We start from the raw sequence: 19,091 nt of genomic DNA on the forward strand, positions 1-19,091 counted from the left end.
CGCTGGTAGGTCACCCCCCTGTCCACCAATGTTGTGCAGAATTTCAGGCACAGCTGATCCAGGGCCACCAGAGGGTGGAGTGCGGCATGGCTGACCGCTGGCTTTTTTCTGTGTCTTAGTTGGGCGGCCATTTTGGCTGGGCCTCAGGTGCCTCGTGCGTGTGCAAGTTGTGTGGTCTGGGTATCTCGTTCACCGTTTAGGTTTGCTTGGGTCAGACGTATTGTGTCCGTCGCTTGGTGGTACCGGGATATCCCTCACCGGCCAGGGGGGGGTGAACGGGGTCTGGAGGGTTGCAGCGTTTTCCCGCTGAGCTGTTGGCGCGGAGGTCGGCCGCCTCTCTCGCGCCTGCATAGGTTGGTAGGCCGCAATCCTATATCTGCCCTATGCCGCTTCTCTGAGCTCGGCGATCCGGCAAATTGAGTTTCGGGGGTCACCCCACTACTATGCTGTGTCGTTGTGGAAGGCTTGGTATGGTAGTTTTGGGGGAATGTCGCTTGTTAGCCGGTTTTCGCGGGAGCTCTGGTTGAGTGCGACCAGTCTGCTCGGCAGTCAGGCCCCGCCCCCCTCTTCTCGTTTGTTGTGTCCTCCCTTGTCTGAGAAAATTCCTACAGAAGACTGTAGACCAAACAACTTTTGCACATCTGGCAGCTGATGACCAAGATTTTCAAGATCTCAACTCACCCTGTATACCGCTGCAAACTATCCCTTTTGTTGATAAAGTGCGAGAGTTCTAGGAAGGGACCAGCTTAGGGACAGCATCTGTCAGTGAATGGGTAAAGTCCCCGTGTGGAGAAGTGGTGGACAAGCCACCATGGGCCACCCATGGGAGTGAAGTGTTCGAGAGCGATGCTGACGGATGAGTTAGCCTACCAGGGTCAGATTAAGGGACAGAGTTGCACTTTGCATTAACACCTAGCTAGCGGCCACGGGGTTTCTGTGCTTTTGGGCTAACACGTCTTCTGGTATTAACAAATAAAGTTTATCTTTTAGAATCTAACATTTCATAGGGGGGACTGATGTAGAATTATTAAAAACCTGTATTGAACCTGTATTGAATTTTTGTACTAACTCCATTTTAACCCACATTACCTGACAGATCCTCCATTTTAAGCTACGTTACATGACAGAATTTCCCAGCAACATTTAGTACAATGAACAGAGACTGTATTTTCTATAAAGACATGACTAACCCCGGAATTGCTGAATCTCCTGTAATTTGCAACATAGTATAATCTGAAGGCCATGAGAACACTGTACTAATGAAATGTTCTATTCATAGAAGAACCTTGCACCTGATCACGAGACTGACATCACTAACTACGTAAAATGACGCCCAAGCCCCCCTTTCCACCGAGTAAACCTCATGCTGGGAAAGATGGCGCTTGAGCCATCCGTCCACACCCGTGTCCAGAATAATACCACCTCTCGGTGGGAGGACACCTAGCTAACCACTTAGTTTTTGAGCCAATTAATCATATTGATGGGTGGACACTGACACAGACACTTAACAATTAATCCAATTAATGATGTTTATTTACTGATATCTCGATAATCAATGATGATGCAAAATCCCCCTTATAAGGGCCTGCGAGCCCGCTCTTTCCTCAGATGCTAATAAATTTCCTCGAAGTTATTTTAACCTGAACTCCGTGTGTCAGTCTGAATTACTTCTGCGTATACGCAATTTAATCATCTCAAATTTGGACAGGAACAGATAGACATTTAAACATTTTTGTTTATTTCTAAATTAATCTACATCAATAACATTATACAAATATATTCGGGGCCAGTACAAACCATTATCTGGAACTCTATTCATAAACAGGGCTATACATAGGACACAAGGTCACACATTTAGGCTGGAAGAAAGGAGATTTCATCTAAGGCAAAGAAAAGGTTTCTTTACAGTAAGAGTAATAAGGATATGGAATTTTCTGCCTGAAGAGGTGGCTTTATCAGAGTCCATACAGATGTTTAATTTGCAATTGTATAAATACTTGCAAAAACATAACATACAGGGATAGAATTTCTAATTAGTGTGGTAATAGCTGCTTGATCCAAGGAGGTATCTGATTGCTATTTTGGGGTCAAGAAGGAATTTCTTCCTAATTTGTTGCAAAATTCGAAGCGCTTCAGACTAGGCTTTTTGCCTTCTTTTGGATCAACAGCAAAAACATATGTGCGGAAGGCTGAACTTGATGAACGCAAGTCTCTTCTCAGCTATGTAACTATATAACCTCCCAGCAACATTCGGTGTTAGTAGTGTCAGCAACTTGGGCACGTCCAGAGAGAATGCACCCAGAACCCGAACCCCCCCCCCCCCGTAATTCAGCTCCTGACCCCACTGAGGAGCATTGGGGTATCTTGCATGAGGCTGACCCAGTCCAAGCAGCCTCAGAAAATAGACAACATCACAGACAGACTGTGTCTAGAGGGAAAGAACGTACAGGGACTTTAGGACACAGGGGCCACCTTAACCCTAAGCAAGCACCACCTGGTTCCAGACACAGCATTCACAGGGGGATCAGTGGCAGTGGGAGCAGTACACCGCATACAGATCGCCAGAGTACATTTGAATTGGGGTGTCTGGGCGGGGATTGTGGAAGTCGGATTGATGCAAGAGCTTTCCGCAGACGTGCTCCTTGGGAATGATTGAGGCAAACTGACCTCAACTGATTTTTATTAGCCCAAACATGGCTTTTTATGCACAGCCCAATATGTGACAACCAGGCTTGCACCGCGGACCAACACACACTGTGAGGCTCAAATAAGAGTTACCACTCCAACCATAGAAAACCTTTCCTTGGATACCCCTGTCGAGTTTGAGAGGAAGGTAGCCCTAGACCCCATGTTACAGGTTTATAAGATCAAGTCACCTCCAGTCAGGCAGGATTTGAGGGGGATACTCTTGGGACAAGGGATTACTGTATAGGAACACAGCTATGACCTCATGTTGCTGCGTGTCTTATAAACGCCTGTATTACTAAAAACAAACAGGAGGTATGATTAACCTGAATGTTTTTCATCTCTTATGTGATAGGTTTTTTTTTTTTAATCTTTATTTTTCAGTGCAAGAAGTAAAACACATACGTTGAATTGCCACAACGGCCACATCAAGATAATCAACTTGTCACAGCAGTATATAGATATATAAACGTGTGGCTTTATACAGTTTGCACAATTTTATATATTTTGGTCAGTCTGAGAGGTTTTAACGAGAGGTGACAGAATGTGGTAGGGGGTAGCGGGAAAAGCGCTCCAAGGTCGCCTACAACGCTGTCAGGGTTTGTTGATAGCTAGGCTAGGGGGACAAAGTGTCTATAGGGGTTAACTTCGATGCTTAATACTGACTCCTCCATTGATGGAAAGCTTGTAATTCTCGAAGTCGTATGGGGTCTTCCCTCGGAATGCGGCCAGTAGTCCCAGCTTGTCAGTCATTGTGCAGCAGCGCAGTGTGAGGTCACATGGCCCCAAGGTGGGTGCCACCGGCGACTTGGGTATTCTATACACTCCATCGAATGAGAACTGCTTGGCCTGCTCGGCTGTTAAGACGTTGCCCACCAGGCGTCTGATGAAGTGGGGCAGTTCTTCTAGGGGTAGCGACTCAGTGACCCCTCTAAGTTTTTTTTTTTTTCTCCTGCCCCTGTCGTCTATTATGTTGAGCTGTCTGGCCATGATGGCTTGCTCTTTCTGTAGCGGTTGGACAGTGACTCTTAGAGCGTGCTTGTCTTGCTTGAGGCCTGTCGCCGTGTTCTGAGTATGTGCCGTTACTGCTTGGACTGTGGCAGTTAAGGCATCCAGATCAGCCTCCCACATCTGTTTCAAGTTTTGTTGTAGGCCCGATAGCATGGTCTGTATGTCCCTTTTAGAGGTCCGGGCTGTGGTCCCCTTCCTGGTGTGTGTGCGCACCGGGTGTGAGCTGGAGGGAGGGCTGCCTAAACGATCCCCTTCCACTGATGATGCCGGAGAGGCTTAGCATGGTGGCAGAGCCTGTTGTGAGGGGGTAAAAAGGAGCATTTTTCCAATGTCCCTTTGTGGTTTAGGGGCTTGTATAGGCTGTTTTTGTGTCTTGCGCCCCATCTCACCTTCCTTACTTGAGCCTGTGTGGTCTTGTGCGTACCACCCTCTGAGTCAGTCTACAAGGTCCCGTGGTAAGCCCTAGGGCCTCGGATGTGGGGTTACTTGCCCGGGGTGGAGAAGGGCATCTGCGGGTGCGGCTAGTGATGCTGTAGCCGATGGGTGCTCCAGGATACTGGCAGAAAGTGCAGCTCGATGTCGGAGCTCAGAACGCTTGTGTCCGCTCCGGTGTCAAACTTATGTGATATTGTTCATCCGTTAATACCCTTGCACTCACCGACTTTCTTGTATTCTGAATACCTTACCTCAATAAAACAAAGAATAAAAAAACAAACAAAAAAAAAAACATTTAACATAAATGCCCAGTATTAGAAATAAACCACAGACAAGTACAATGAAGTTGCAGGATGTGAGCATTCTACAGTTGCTAGAAGTTCTGCAAATTTAGAGAGTTGTAGCTGGGAGAGACATATTAATCTGAATCTTGATTGGCAAAACAAGCAGGCACAATATAGACTGAATTCAAATTAACATTGATGACCAGAAAATTGTGGATGAATTGATTGCTGTCCCACATCTAACGTTTAAATAAAAGCGAAAATATAAGGGTTGTAGGATTCTTTCATACACTCTTTAATGTCTGTGTATGTATGTATGTATGTATGTATATATATATATATATACACATATACACACACACACCTTATTCTGAAGCATTATTGTGATTTGTTGCATTAGGATCTCAGAAGTTGCAGACGGTTGAGACATTTTCATTCAATAATTCCAATTTAAAAGATGGCGTACACGTGTGTACAAACCCATTTAACATTATAAAGGATAAAAACATTCTTTACGGGGGCGGGGCTTGGGAACAGAGCTGAGCGGACGCCATCTCCAGCAGCTCCCGACCTCGTAAAGATAAACCTGAGAATATCACGAACATCTCAACCCACTCGCAGACACCAACCCCACTCCGAGCATTGGGTGATCGTGAGGAGCCGACCAATGCCCTTCTTTCACCAAGCAAAGCCGGGAAAGGTGAAATTAAAACACCGGGCCTACCCCACTCCCACGAGAGACGACCTGGAGACTCTCCTAGATAGCATCGGGACGAAATACCGCCCGGAATCGGAGGAGACGGTCACCGCACTACACAGCAGCCCCACTGCAACAATGGGGCGCCGCACACAAAAACAGCACCCGACATCGGCACCAGACCAACCAAACATCGGGGAAATGCTGCAACGACACGCACCCTCCAAAATGGCCGCCACGAGATCCTCCACAGTAGGCCTCCCGCCAGCACCTTCGGAGCGGGCTCACTCACCGGAGCTAAGGCCTGAAGACAAGCGAACCAAATCTCCCCTGGCTGGCACAGAACTGAGCGAGAACACCTTTGCCACGAAACAAGACTTGCAAACTTGGATGCAAGAGATTCAATCCCTGCTGGCCGCGGATATTGGTACTCTCAAAACGGACGCACGAAAAACCGCGGAGAGGGTGAGTGCCATGGAAGGGGACATACAATCATTAACCAGTGAGACATCCAATCTCACCGGAGCCCTGCAATCCCTGCAGACTGCTCACCAAGCATTGGCGACGCAGGTGGCCGCCCAGGAGGACCGCCTGCGCCGCAATCATATTAAGCTCAGGGGAGTCCCAAAAGACATCGCCCAAGAGGAATTACCCCACTTTGTGAGGAGGCTTCTAACCTCCATACTACCACCAGCCACTGCCAGAAAAATCAACCTAGAGGGCATTTTCCGCCTGCCAGCAGGCAACAACACACCAGCCGCGGAGGCTAGGGACGTTATACTAAAATGTGCTACAACACAAGACAAAGCGGCAATTCTGGCAGCAATCAGAGGCAAGACTCCCCTACTGTTCGAAAAATCCAGCCTGTTATTTTTCCAAGACCTCACTCGAGCGACATTACACTGGCGGAGATCAATTAAACACCTAACAAGCCGCCTGAGAACCGCAGGCGTACAGTACAGATGGGGCATGCCGCGAACCCTGCTGATTCCGCACAACGGGACTATTCATAGAGCCACGTCAGAGGCTGACATACTGGCAGTCCTCACACTTTTTGGATTATCGGACGCACCCCAGACAACAGCCCAAACAGGACCATCCGGGATGGGAGATCCAGCTACCACGAGGCCATTTACTCCCCGATCCCCAAGCACAGGCTCGGAAACCTGACACAGCCTACAAGAAGGCCTGGTCAACCTGGCTCAGGCGGACTCTATTGTACTCGCATACTAAACTGTTACTCTTTCTCTATAACTGTTTAGATATTTAGTTATACCTGTTACTACATATGTTATTAACTCGCACACTCCTCCACAATCACCCATCCACGCACCCAGAAATAATCACACACTCCGTGACAAGCACACGAGCCCTCACTAATGCAAACAGGCTCCGGACAAGCTAATTGCATCTACCCCCCCCCCCCCGCAGCCCCCCTAGGTAAGGGGCCCCCACTACCGTGGTAAGAACCGTGGCCCCACAAGGACGCTACAGTGCAACCGACAGGCTCACATAAGTGTCCACAGCTAAAATAGCTCCTCGGGTAGACCACCCTCGACTTCTCACGAAAACTACGAACTAGTGCACTTACACATAGTAGTACCTAGCCTCAACAGAAGCACAACCATGTGACCCTATCCGCGAAGAACAGAAACAGGGGCTACCTCCATCACACGAAGGGTCATACACCCAGACACATTTGTAAGCACTACTGCACACACTCGTTATGCAACATGTTATAAAAAGAAAATATGTGCTGAACTACTTGACTAATACTCGTGTAATGCATACTTTAATCTCTTGTAATTGTCAAACTAATGCATGAAACCGAATAACGCACAAACAAAATAAAGAATTTAAAAAAAAAAAAAAAAAAAAAAAAAAACATTCTTTACAAAACAATTGGAAATGGCAGACAACTTTGAAATAAAGCACACAAAATGATATGCATTATAGCCAGACGCAGTGTATAAGGAAGCACATATTTATTTAGATAGACAAAAAATATAAATAAACACTGTTTGATGCTATCAGAATTGTGTCCTCTAGTAGGTTTTGAAAGATCAGTATTTATCAATAAACAGCATAATTCGTGTAATACGTGTTAGACCACTTTACTGTGGGGAAAAACAAAAAACATTTTGAATACTTTATTACTGAATAATAGTTTAAGTGGTCAATTAAGGTAGTACGTTTGGTTGGCAGCAAAGACAAAAACAAACAAAAAAAACTTTTATGTGATTCTATGTGTAATTTCATTTATTGTAAATGTTGAGGAATAAGCACTAAAATGCCTAACTAGGACCGAACTAAAATCATTGCTATATACTTTGCAGAGCTCAATGATTGACAGGCTGTAGAGCAGGGCCACTGACACGGTTTGCAATGTATCTGCTGGGGCAGCTAACTGCCAAAATGAATGATCAGCATCACTGTAGTGTAACAATGCCAAACTTCGTGCCTGGTCTCAAAAAACTCCGACCTAAAATTGCCGCGTACCAAGTTATAAGTACCGACCTCGCCCTTTCCAAAGAAGCCAAAAAGAGGCATGCTTGGGAAGTGCTTACGGAACAAATCGGCCTCCACATTGTCCTTGCCATAGTGCTGTTTTCCTCGCCAATGAAATGCAATCATGAACCCTATGCTGTTTTCTTCAGGGATATTCATTGCTTTTAGACGCCGGATTATAGAGTCTGCAGCCTCCACTTTGTCCACATCAAGGTCTAGAACGACTGAGGCTGCCTGGATCAGTGGGCCACTGAATGTTAAACCACCAGCACCAATGGGTGTTAAACTTTTAGCTGAATTTTTAGCCTTTCTGTAAGTAAAAGAGAATAAATAAAATCTAGTGGCCTCACACAGTTATATTTAGAGGCCAATATGTTTTTTTTTTTTTTTTTTTAATAAAAAATTATATTGCAAAACATTTGTGCCAATATTGTTTAACCTTATCACAACTAATTGTAGAACCCTGCATGCACTCCACACTGGCTCACGTGGCAGAATGTTTAGGCCTTAATGAAAGCATCATACATATATCATTCACTAACCCTTAATGACACAAAACATAGCGGTATGGTATGTTTTAATAAGCCGTATGGATACGTGGTGTACAAGTGCATCTTTTGTTTTGTGAAGGTGTTATATACGGATAGAATTTGGCCTCATTAATATGCTCCATTATATACACGCTCAAATGTTTATAGTATGTTCACAAAAAATATATAAAAATAACATTTTGCAGAATGTCGCACCATAAGCCTGATTCCATAGTAACACCTCTTCACATCACAAAAATACTTCATTATCAAAATTATTTAAAGAGCTAAGCCACTGAGAGCTCTGAATGATTTGAACTAGAAAGCAACCTGCATTAGAAGGAGAGGGCAGCCAGGGAATCATAAAGGAAGGATAGCATTGCCTGTTTTTCTGTAGCTTCTCGGACTGTCTGCAGGCAGACTGCAAATTAAAGTCACCAGAACTACATCTTAATGTAATTGTTTTAGTGTCTATAGTATGTCCTTGCACGTATTGTCATGTAAACACTGCCGTTCAGGGTCTCAAAGTCAATGCATCTCTATAAGTAAATGCCGATTGGCCAGCGCAGTGTTTTGCCATGCGTGTACATTCATATGGGAAAGCATTGGATTGGCTGAGATTGTCAATTCTGATGACCCATGCTGGAATTTTTTTTTTTTTTTTACTACTATTTAAAGGGGGGCCTGGCCTGGTGTTTTTAACACTAAATGGTCTGGAACACACATTTGTACTCATGACCCTACAGTGTTGCTTTAAAAAAGTAGCTCACTCCGTTTTGATGGGTGCCAAGCTGTGATAAGGAATAAAGGGGCTTAGGAGAAAGATTTTTCAGAATATTGTTTGTGCAAAAACTATAAATATTTGAGAATGCAAAAATATTAAAGGGAAACTCCAGTGCCTGGAAAACAATCCGTTTTCCTGGCACTGGAGGGTCCCTCTCCCTCCCACCCACCAATACCCAGTTACTGAAGGGGTGAAAACCCCTTCAGTCACTTACCTGAGGCAGCGGCGATGTCCCTCGTCGCTGCCTCCTCCTCTGCGCTGCTCCTCCCTGTGCTACCATCGGCCGGTGGGCGAGACTGATCCCGCCCACCGGCCGAGGAGACCTAATGCACATGCGCGGCAATGCACATGCGCATTAGCGCTCCCCATAGGAAAGCATTGAAAACGAATTTCAATGCTTTCCTATGGGGATTTGAGACACGCTGGAGGTCCTCACACAGCGTGAGGACGTCCAGCGACGCTCTAGCACAGGTTTCCTGTGCTATAGACATGGAAGTTCCCTCTAGTGGCTGTCTAGTAGACAGCCACTAGAGGTGGAGTTAACCCTGCAAGGTAATTATTGCAGTTTATAAAAAACTGCAATAATTACACTTGCAGGGTTAGGAGTAGTGGGAGTTGGCACCCAGACCACTCCAATGAGCAGAAGTGGTCTGGGTGCCTGGAGTTTCCCATTAAGGAGGCCAAAATCCATAAAATGCATTACAGTTGTGTTGGTGCCCAGCTTTTAAGCTGCAGCATTTTTCTGGCATAATCATCTTGCTTTTAAGATCCCCCCTTCAGACCGGTGGGGTATATCCAGATCTCCAACAAGTTTTACAGTACCTCGGGAATTTCTTTTTAGAAGACCCCACTATTTTATACTAGATAGGACATCGACACCACTCCAGGTTGTACAAATGGCTGCAAAAGTAAAGATGACCGAATAAAGGAGGTGTAAGACATCTGTATCCTCTTGGGGACAAAAGGTTACATCAAGTACCCAAACCATCACATCTCCCTAGGTATATAGAGTATTACTTGAGTTTACCCCCTGTTTATGTTTTTGTTTCCCTGGGAGACTGCAAGTGACGAAGCTGACACCATGTTAGGCGTAAACATATTAATCTAAGCCTGTGGAATCAAGGAGTAAGGCCTGGGCCTTTAACAGGGATAGATTCCAGTACTCAGATGCCAAACTGGAAGACAAGCTGTGCATGCTTGTATAGGACCTGGGGTTGTTGTGGTAGCCAATTCCTTTAAGAATATTCAAATAAAAATGCTGGATGCCAGTCACATAAGTGATGGACTGGAAGCGGACATCTTTCGGATGAGTGGATATGTACTCCCCAGTTAGGAGTTGGCTAAGTCAGCTGGGCTAGAATATAGGGACTGCTATTTTGATGTGGGACTTTCATTGCCTTTTACCAACAAGGTCTTTACTGACTGTCATTGTATTAAAATCTAATTTTCATTGGGTGATATGATGCCAGATGCCACTTTAATTTCAGCAATGATCCTTCAGCTTATGGATTTTTCTTTCCTCATTGCAGAGGAAAAAAATAAATAAAAAAAATATAAAGTAAAGATGGCAACATTAAATAGACATACATTTCGGCAAAGAGTGGTGCCAAGATCTCCACCTGCCCCCCTACAATGATGACATTTTGATCAATCAGAGGATCTATTACTTGGCGAAGGTAGCGGATTTCTGCTCGTGTACAGTTGGGGTGTTCAAACATCAGGACCACCTTAAGATCAGGGTTATTTCTAAGGCCTATAAAATAAAAAAAATAAAAAGACAATTTAGAGCTTAATGCTGTACAGCGATGTGGAGCACTTGTAGGGGGTTTTCCTAAACCAAACTAAAGTACTGAAAAGAAAACTGCAAAGTTTGTATTTATACAAGTTCTGAATAATTCTCAAACATTGCAAAATTCACAGCTTGGATATGTCAGCCTAAATTGTGCAAATCTGTTTTCAATTCACCCAAATTTAGCTTAGTTTATTAAAAAAATAAAATAAAAAAAAGAAGCTTCTTAGTTGATTATAGGTTTAAACCTACCAACTTGTTGTAGTATACGTTCATCAAAAAATGGGTCATTTATGAAATTGAATGTCCGGACTTTCACTCCATTCATTTTAGGTATGATGAGCCCAAAGCCAGATCTTTCATTTTCCAGTTCTAGAGGGCGATTACTACCGGATCCCATTGGCGTAGCTGCAAGAAGAGAAGCATAGCTGCATGAAGTTTTCACCCGGCTATTTTATTCCTGTCCCTACTGGACTATCTTTGCCAAATCCTCTAGTTAATGGGAACGGCACACTGTACACAACAGAATATTTCAATATTGCGGACAATCCTCCTCCAATGGCAAAATTGGAAGCAATATTTACAAGTTTCTAGGCTAAGCTGGAGGAGCGATCTGCAGCTTCACCTCTCCAGCATGAGGCTATGGACCGGTAGGACAAACCCCAAGGATTAGGTGAGCCTCCTCCGGGCATAGGAAGCAGACAAGCTTGTCACTTTCCCCACATGTACACTTGTGCTGAAGGGCACCATGGTCTTCACCCCACCCAATCAGCAATGGTCTGTTATCTGGGCCCACCAGTGTATCCCACATGGGAAGGACTGGGGCAGGAGGGATGCCCTACAACAACACTGTCCAGCCAATCTTCCAGGTACACCTGATTGTTTACTATGCCTATTTACTAAATGTAGTTATTGGATGAAGCCTGACTGCTAATATCGGATGGACTATCCTATAGCGTAGTGGCCTACTCACAGGGGACCCAAGTGTCGCCATTAAGGACTCCCTTTCCCCCGGTGAGTATAGCCCAGAGTGTATGGCTTTGTTACTATAACTATTACAGTGGGTTCTCCCACGGACTAGCCATGACCTGTAATCGGGTGAAGTAGAACTGGTTTTATTGCGTGAATGGCACACTTTTATACCTTGGTCTTAAACAGGAGGTCACCAGGAGAACAATACATGTTGCGACATACCTGCCGCACACCTCGGCGACGGTTAACAATTTCTTATTTAAAAAAAAAAAAAAAAACCTGCAAAAGGTAATTATTGCAGTTTTGAATAAACTGCAATAACTTTGATCGCCTAATGCTGGACGTCCTCAGGCTATGCATGAGGACATCAGCATAGCCCAAAACCCCAAGGAAAGCATAGTTTCTGGGGAAGTATCAAGGTATCAAATAGCTGCTTGATCCAAGGAGACATCTGACTGCTATTTTGGGGTCAAGAAGGAATTTTTTCCTAGTTTGTTGCAAAATTGGAAGCGCTTCAGACTGGGTTTTTTGCATTCTTTTGGATCAACAGCAAAAGCATATGTGAGGAAGGCTGAACTTGATGGACGCAAGTCTCTTTTCAGCTATGTAACTATGTAACTATGTAAGGTTAGAGCGGCCATTGCCACGCAAGCGCATTAGGTCTTCATCGCCTGACGAGGCAGCGCCCGAGCCTGCGCCAGGGGACATCAGTGCTGGACTCTGGTAAGTGACAGAAGGTTTTTTCTCAACTTTGTTTTCCTGGCACTATAGTTTCCCTTTAATTGCACTATGCTTTACTAGCCTACTTAAGTTTACCTTGCTTGATCTCCAACTTTCAAATTGTGCATGCACCTTTACTGCTATGCTATTGATATACTAGATCGGTTATTGAAACGCGTGATGTAGCCGTTGTGGCACCGCACACTTGTATGCATGCCAAAATAGAGATTGACAATAAATATAATAAATTTGAATGCTAAATTAAAACCATTTTTAAATGTTTTTTTATTTTTTTTCCAATCAGTAATAGTAGTACACATTTTGCCACTTTGGGACATTTCCCCAAGTGTTAATGTCTTTATTTTGTTTTCAATGATGCCACTCCACTGCCAGCACTGCAGCTATACTTTTTTCCTGAATACCCTGTTTATTTTTACTGTCCTTGCTTCAGAAAATGTCTGAATTATGTATTTGTGTGTCTGGATTGCTGTGTGACTGTGCATTTGCAACAGCAAGCAACCACTTAAAATAAATAAATAAAACAGCAAGTATTTGTGAACATTTACATTACCTATAATTCCCATTGCATTCAGGCCCAGTATATCACATTCCTTTGGTAGGAGCTTTTCAAATTCAGAGGCGATTTCCCACACAATATTCCTTTTATCTACAACATAAAACATAACTGCATTATGCAATAAGCAGGTTTATACTAGGTATTTGATAATATAGAGAGATTTACTGAAAGAACGATGCAAAGATCATTACTTGGATAATGTACCTGGTTAATCCTCTTCAAGTGGAGTAATCACCACGAATATAATGGATATTCCTGTGTAGCCACCAGTATCATATCAGATGAGATTTGTCCTGGTTTGCCTGAGATTAATAGGCATTACATTCTCAAATGTCAGCTGCAACTATTTTAATTAAGCTTGTTTAGGAGCTTAATTAATGGCAGCAGATAAAAATAACTGGCTCCTGGGACTAACTCCATTTAGGAGTGGAATCACTTTTATTTCTATTTATGCAGCCCTAGTCACACTTCCCCTGGCTGGGACTGACCGTAGCCTGCGGGTAAAATTGGTTTAATTTTCAATCAGATGTAAAAGATTTAATCTCCTGTTCTGTAAATTGAATCTTAATTACATAAAGGAGGCTCCTGAAAGGTCTACCAAGCTATTTATAGAGCAGGAGATTTGAAATTCTAAATTGAACAGAATTTGAATAAAGGAAGTGTAAACATTAGATGACTCATTACAGGAATTGTTTAGGAAGTCTGTAAGTCACATGTAGGGAGGTGGGACTAGGGTTACATAAATAAAGTGATCTAACTCCTAAATGGCAGAGAATTGAGCTGTGAGACTGCAGGGGCATGATCTATACACCAACACTGCTTCATTAAGCTCAAGTTATTTTGTGACTATAGTGTCCCTTTAAGATTAGAGGCAGTGCACTACAACTGGGATATCCTCCAATCTAAACAGGAAAAGGCAGGCAGACAGCTAAAATCTAAAAACAAAGTCAGTCTCCACCCAATACTTCTTCTCCTTTAAGTAGAACTTGAAATGTTTCAGAAAAACTATTCAGGTGAAACACTAGATATGGTAAAGATGCCAATGACTAAAGTTCACCTAGATGTTTCCCTGACATAACAGCCACTAAAAATATGCGAGAATCTTAAGATTGCAGGATTCCATAGGTTCAAGTGGGGCTTCACAGAAGGCTAAAAGGACCAGATTGAGATCCCATGGGGGAACAACTCCCTGATAGTAGGAAGAAGACAGAACACCGCTTGAAAAAACAAACAAAAAACATGAATATTAGAGGTTCTGAAGACAAATCTCATGCTAGATTCGAAGCCTATCTCAGAAAACTGGACTCTTAGGATTCTGTAAGGGTCTACGCCCAGTTTCTCTAACAGTAGAAATTTTAAAAGGTTCGGAATTGAGGCTGAAAGGGAGTCTTCCTGTAAGAAAGTGATATGCAAGATGCTGCAATATTGTATATGTCTGTATGTGACTCGTTTCACAATTTGTGATTATCTACTTGAGAACAGTGCAGTGTTAATTTTGGAAGCAAATTTCAATTTTGTTTGTTGCATTTTAGTAATCTGAATTGTTTTAGTCGACTAAATCGCCAGTAGATTTTAGTAGACACTACTAAATTCTAATGGGTTTAGTAAAGGCCTCTGTCTGTTTTGCCCTTTCCCCAACCCTCTGTGTCTGTGTCCTCCCAGCCCCTCTAGCTGTCTCTCCCCCAAGCCCTGGTCTATATCTTTTGTCCCTTCCACAGCCCCTCTGTGCAGTGTTAATTCTGGTGGCAAATTTCAATTTAGTTACAGTCAGTCTTTTGACTTAAAAGACATTTTAGCTTTAGTCGTATTTTAGTCATCTGAATTTTAAATTTAAAAAATATTAGTCGACTAAAATTGTTAGACAAAATTAACACTAACACTGTGCTAATTAGCAAAGCTTTCAGTTGCATTATATGCAAGAAATATTGGAGTATACATCGGTCTGACTTTTGGGCCTTTAATATAACATATATAAAAAGGAGAGGGTATTGAGGTTGCAAGGATCATGTTATCAGATCATCAGAATATCAAAGTAAATAACAGCTAGGGTGTGACCATCCAGATATGTTTTCCAAAGCCACCCTGCTCATAACCTACACAAAACCCATGCTAACTGGTCACTTCTTACAAAGATATTTAATTTCTCCACATTTCCAAATAACCTTGTAATAGGGTCATCATTTAATACATTCCTGAATATCAAGACACCGGGAGCTCTTTCTTAGCCACAACCAAGATGTCTATGATTTCCAGAGGAAGGATCTAGGGATTAGATTCCATGCAGTCAGTTGGAACATTTGAAGAGTCTGCAGAGGGACAAGGTTGTATTCCATAAGATTTACTGACATTCAAAGCTGTTAATTTGCTGTTTTGGATATGTTCAGAAGAATGAAGAACCAACTTCTCCGAGACCAAAATGAAAGGATTGAAACAAAAAACAGAATAGTAGTACTGACAAATGCTTAGAAAAAAACTCAGTAGCTTGCCCTTCGGTAATACTCGATAGTTTTTGCTCACTTGTGCCATTACAGAGATAACATATTCTGAAGCACATCAGTCTGATCCCACCAGTAAGGGCAGTCCAGAACCGAAATGCCAGCAAGTTCTCTCTGCATGAGGGATACAGCAACCCCAGTTGATTGTTTTGGCCTTCTTTGGGCCTGGTCAATGAGGTGTAGCCTATACCCCTCTAGGCAAAGTGAGCATTGAGTCCATGTCTGAAATACCCTTTTAACTTGAAAAGGACTGCTGTTACAACTGCCACATTGCCTGTTCTTATCTGCACAAAATGTCCCTGAAATGTAGCCTGAATGACGCAAGGGCTAACCAAATAGCTTTTAACTCCTGTAAATTGAAGATTTCATTGAATCGTTAATTCTCCATTTCCCTTTTCTCACTAGTGTACCCAGATGAGCTCCCTAATCCAGTCTTGAACTATCCATGGTGATGAACTTACTTTTTGTCATCTGAGAGGAAAGAACCTCTGTCAGAAAAGGAGTTGTCATACACCAGCGGAAAATTCTTATTAAATATAGAGTTCCATCAACTGGTCTAGAGAGGACATATCTCTGTCCCACGATGTTAAAATGTTTTTCTGTAATGGTCTCATCCTTGCCTTGGCCCAGCTTACTGCTTGAATTGCAGCTGTAAGGAGAGATAAACATCTCACTGCTTCTCTTATAGAAAATATATTTTTTGCTTGTACATTCAAAACAGTTGGTGGCGTTCTCTTTTCTTCTGGCAGAAATATTCAAAAATTGAACGAGTGGGAGTCAATTGAGATTTTTCTTGGTTCATGACCCATCCATAAAACTGTTTAGGGAGTTTTAGGCAGTTCTTATGTCCCTCAGAAGCTGCTCTTCTGAAGAAGCTGTGAGAAGCCAATAATCCAGGGTACTATATTGAGACCTTTTCTTGGTTCCACTGTCATGACTACCAGGATTTTTGTAAAAACCCTTAGGGCTGAGAGGCCAAAAGGAAGAGCCCAGAATTAAAAATTGAGAAGTTGTTCTTGATATTTTATTGAAAATCTCAGAAATGTCAGAAAGAATGGTCTCCATGCAAAACTTTTTTACAATGAAGATTCTCAGAGAAGTACTGAGGCGGTTTTGAAAGACTGTACAGTTTAATAAAGGAAACCTTTTTGAGATATAACTAGAATACTTCGTAGCCTCTTTTTATATTAACCCCTTAAGGACACATGACATGTCTGACACGTCATGATTCCCTTTTATTCCAGAAGTTTGGTCCTTAAGGGGTTAAACAGGTCCCAATTGTTTGTGGTGGTACTTTTCCATACTGAAAAGAAAAAAAAAAGTCTCTCACTGGAATAGCATCATGATCAGCAATCCTTCTCAGATAAGTTTCCTTTGCCCTTGTTTTTATAGTCGAATGGTTGCCTTCGATTTCTTCTGGAAGTAGGTTGCCGGAAGGAACTTCTTTAAGATCCCTTTCTGTAGAATGTGGAGTTTCACTTGTTCTTCTGCTAAAGCCTTCTGTTTAAACAGCTAATCTAGATGTGACCAAAATAGTCTTCTTCCCTGCTCAAGGTGTAAATCACAAAGGGTTTTTGGATGCTGATCGAATGACCAATTCCTAAGGCTCACTGACCTCCTGGCATTATTGGAGAGGACCATTGCTTGAGCAGAAAGATTCAGATCTTCTGGTAAAGAAAGCCTGACAAAATAAAAAACATTAAATCAGATGCCATTTTAATATTCGGTAAAAGTTTTACCAGATCATCCTTGGCTTCACCCAAATAAATCTTTTCTAGGAAGTCAAGCCAGAACCGTTGCACCTTCCTGACACTATAGTGATCCTTTAAGCAATCCCTCCACTTTTCTTTGTCAGATTACTCTTTAATAGAGAAGATGGTTTAACATGTTTAGAAATTAATTTATTTTTTAGAAGGATACTTCTATTCTCTTAGCATCAAATCTCTCAAATGCGGGTGCATTGGGAAAGCTTTAGGTTTCTTGCCTTTGCCAGCTTCTTTATCTTTAGTGGACTCCTAATTTTCCATAAGACTTTGTGCTTCTCTAATCCTGTGAAGACTATCCTCAGAATTTTTTTTTAATAAATGAAAATTTCCTCATCCCAAGAGACATTGGAATCTTCAGAGGAGTCTTAACTCGTATCTTTAAAAGGAAACTGTAGGCACCCAGACCACTTCAGCTCATTGAAGTGGTCTGGAGCAAACTCCTATCACCGTTAACATGTAATTAATAGCAAGTTTTTATAAACTATACTATATTATAAGTCTACCAGTCACTAGAGGGACTTCTGGGCTTGAAGGTTACTTTTGGTCGCATTAACAATTCTGGACGTCCTCACGCAATGCATGAGGACTTCCAGCGTCACCGGAATCCCCATATTCACACTGAATAATGCTTTCCTATGGGGAAGTTCTCATGAGAGTGCGGCCATTGCCACGCATGCGGTCTCCCCTGCCGGTGGACATCCGCGATGAAGGAGCGAGGGTGGAGCTGAGCCAGTGTCGAGGGACATCGGCGCTGGATCTAGGTAAGTGACAGAAGGGGTTATTAAGACCTTCTGAACCATGGCGGAGGGCCTTGACAGAGGGGGAAGCTATATTGCCAGGAAAACTAGTTTGTTTTCCTGGCACTATAGTTTCCCTTTAACCTCAAAATGCTTACACTTTTTCCTCAAAATGTGGGGACTTGGCTCTGACTGTATAGACTACTGCGTTGACTGAATGGCAGCTGATATTGCATCCAAGAAGATTTGCTGTAAACAACGTTAGAACTATGTAAAAAAAGGAGGATACTGTAGCCTTTTGTCATGCCCCAGCTACCGGTAATTCCTTGTCTCTTCCGGGTTGACGGAGTTTAGCCACACCCCCTCTCTGACGCGGTCTCGCCACGCTACATAATGCGACCACGCCAGATACAAGACGCTGGATTAATGAACAGCGTTACTGCGATATCAAACTGGCTGAAAGTTTCTCTGCAAACCTACCTGTGTACCGAACCGGACTGGAACGCGAACTAACCTCCTTCTCCTCTCCTCGACCACGGCTAGTATCTGGACTTCTCTCATCCTGTCTCAGAAAGAACCTCCCCGGAGGAGAACTCCGGAACCTGAATTTCACCCTCTGGAAGCTAAGTCAATTGTTTCATCTGTGATAAGAACTTCCTTCTCTCAAGCCTGCTGAGCATTCCTTCCATAGTCTGCTCTCAAGTTTTCCAAGCATTTCTGCTACAGCCTGCTCTCAAGCCCGTTAAGCATTCAGGCACCAGCTGCTCCCTGACCTGCTATCTCTAAACCCAAAACGAATCTCTGCTGTTACAACTTCATTTATAGCTTTCTTCATTACTCTAAAACTTGCAAACACCAAATGTGCTAGATTGCATGTGTATAAGGAAGCTGCTTACTCCAATTAAACCTACAGTGAAGTATTTAAAGATACAGTACCTGTATTTTCCTATATTGAATAGACAATTCCTATTTTATTCTCTAATTTTCTAATCATCCATTTAAATCCTAAGAAATCTGCAGTTGCGCTCCATATCAATCTATGTAAACGTGACCCCTTTTTAGCTTCCTACGAAATTTCTTTTGAACAATTGTTGCAGACCT

At 42.9% G+C, this 19,091-nt stretch overlaps 1 protein-coding gene across 1 annotated transcript in view; it reads right to left on the bottom strand.

Moving 5' to 3' along the window:
* Positions 1–7,359: 7,359 nt before the first annotated feature.
* The window catches only part of LOC134601435 (F-box only protein 22-like), a 52,599-nt gene continuing 40,867 nt past the window's right edge, over positions 7,360–19,091 (bottom strand). Inside the window, exons 4-7 of the mRNA XM_063445921.1 lie at positions 12,987–13,082; positions 10,976–11,131; positions 10,522–10,687; positions 7,360–7,930 (exon numbers count right to left, since the gene is read on the bottom strand). Coding sequence (XP_063301991.1) covers positions 7,516–7,930; positions 10,522–10,687; positions 10,976–11,131; positions 12,987–13,082 — 833 coding nt within the window. The 3' untranslated portion in view covers positions 7,360–7,515. The remainder of the gene's footprint in view (positions 7,931–10,521; positions 10,688–10,975; positions 11,132–12,986; positions 13,083–19,091) is intronic.

This window comes from Pelobates fuscus, chromosome 3 (genome assembly GCF_036172605.1).
Source record: "Pelobates fuscus isolate aPelFus1 chromosome 3, aPelFus1.pri, whole genome shotgun sequence".
NCBI lineage: Eukaryota > Metazoa > Chordata > Amphibia > Anura > Pelobatidae > Pelobates > Pelobates fuscus.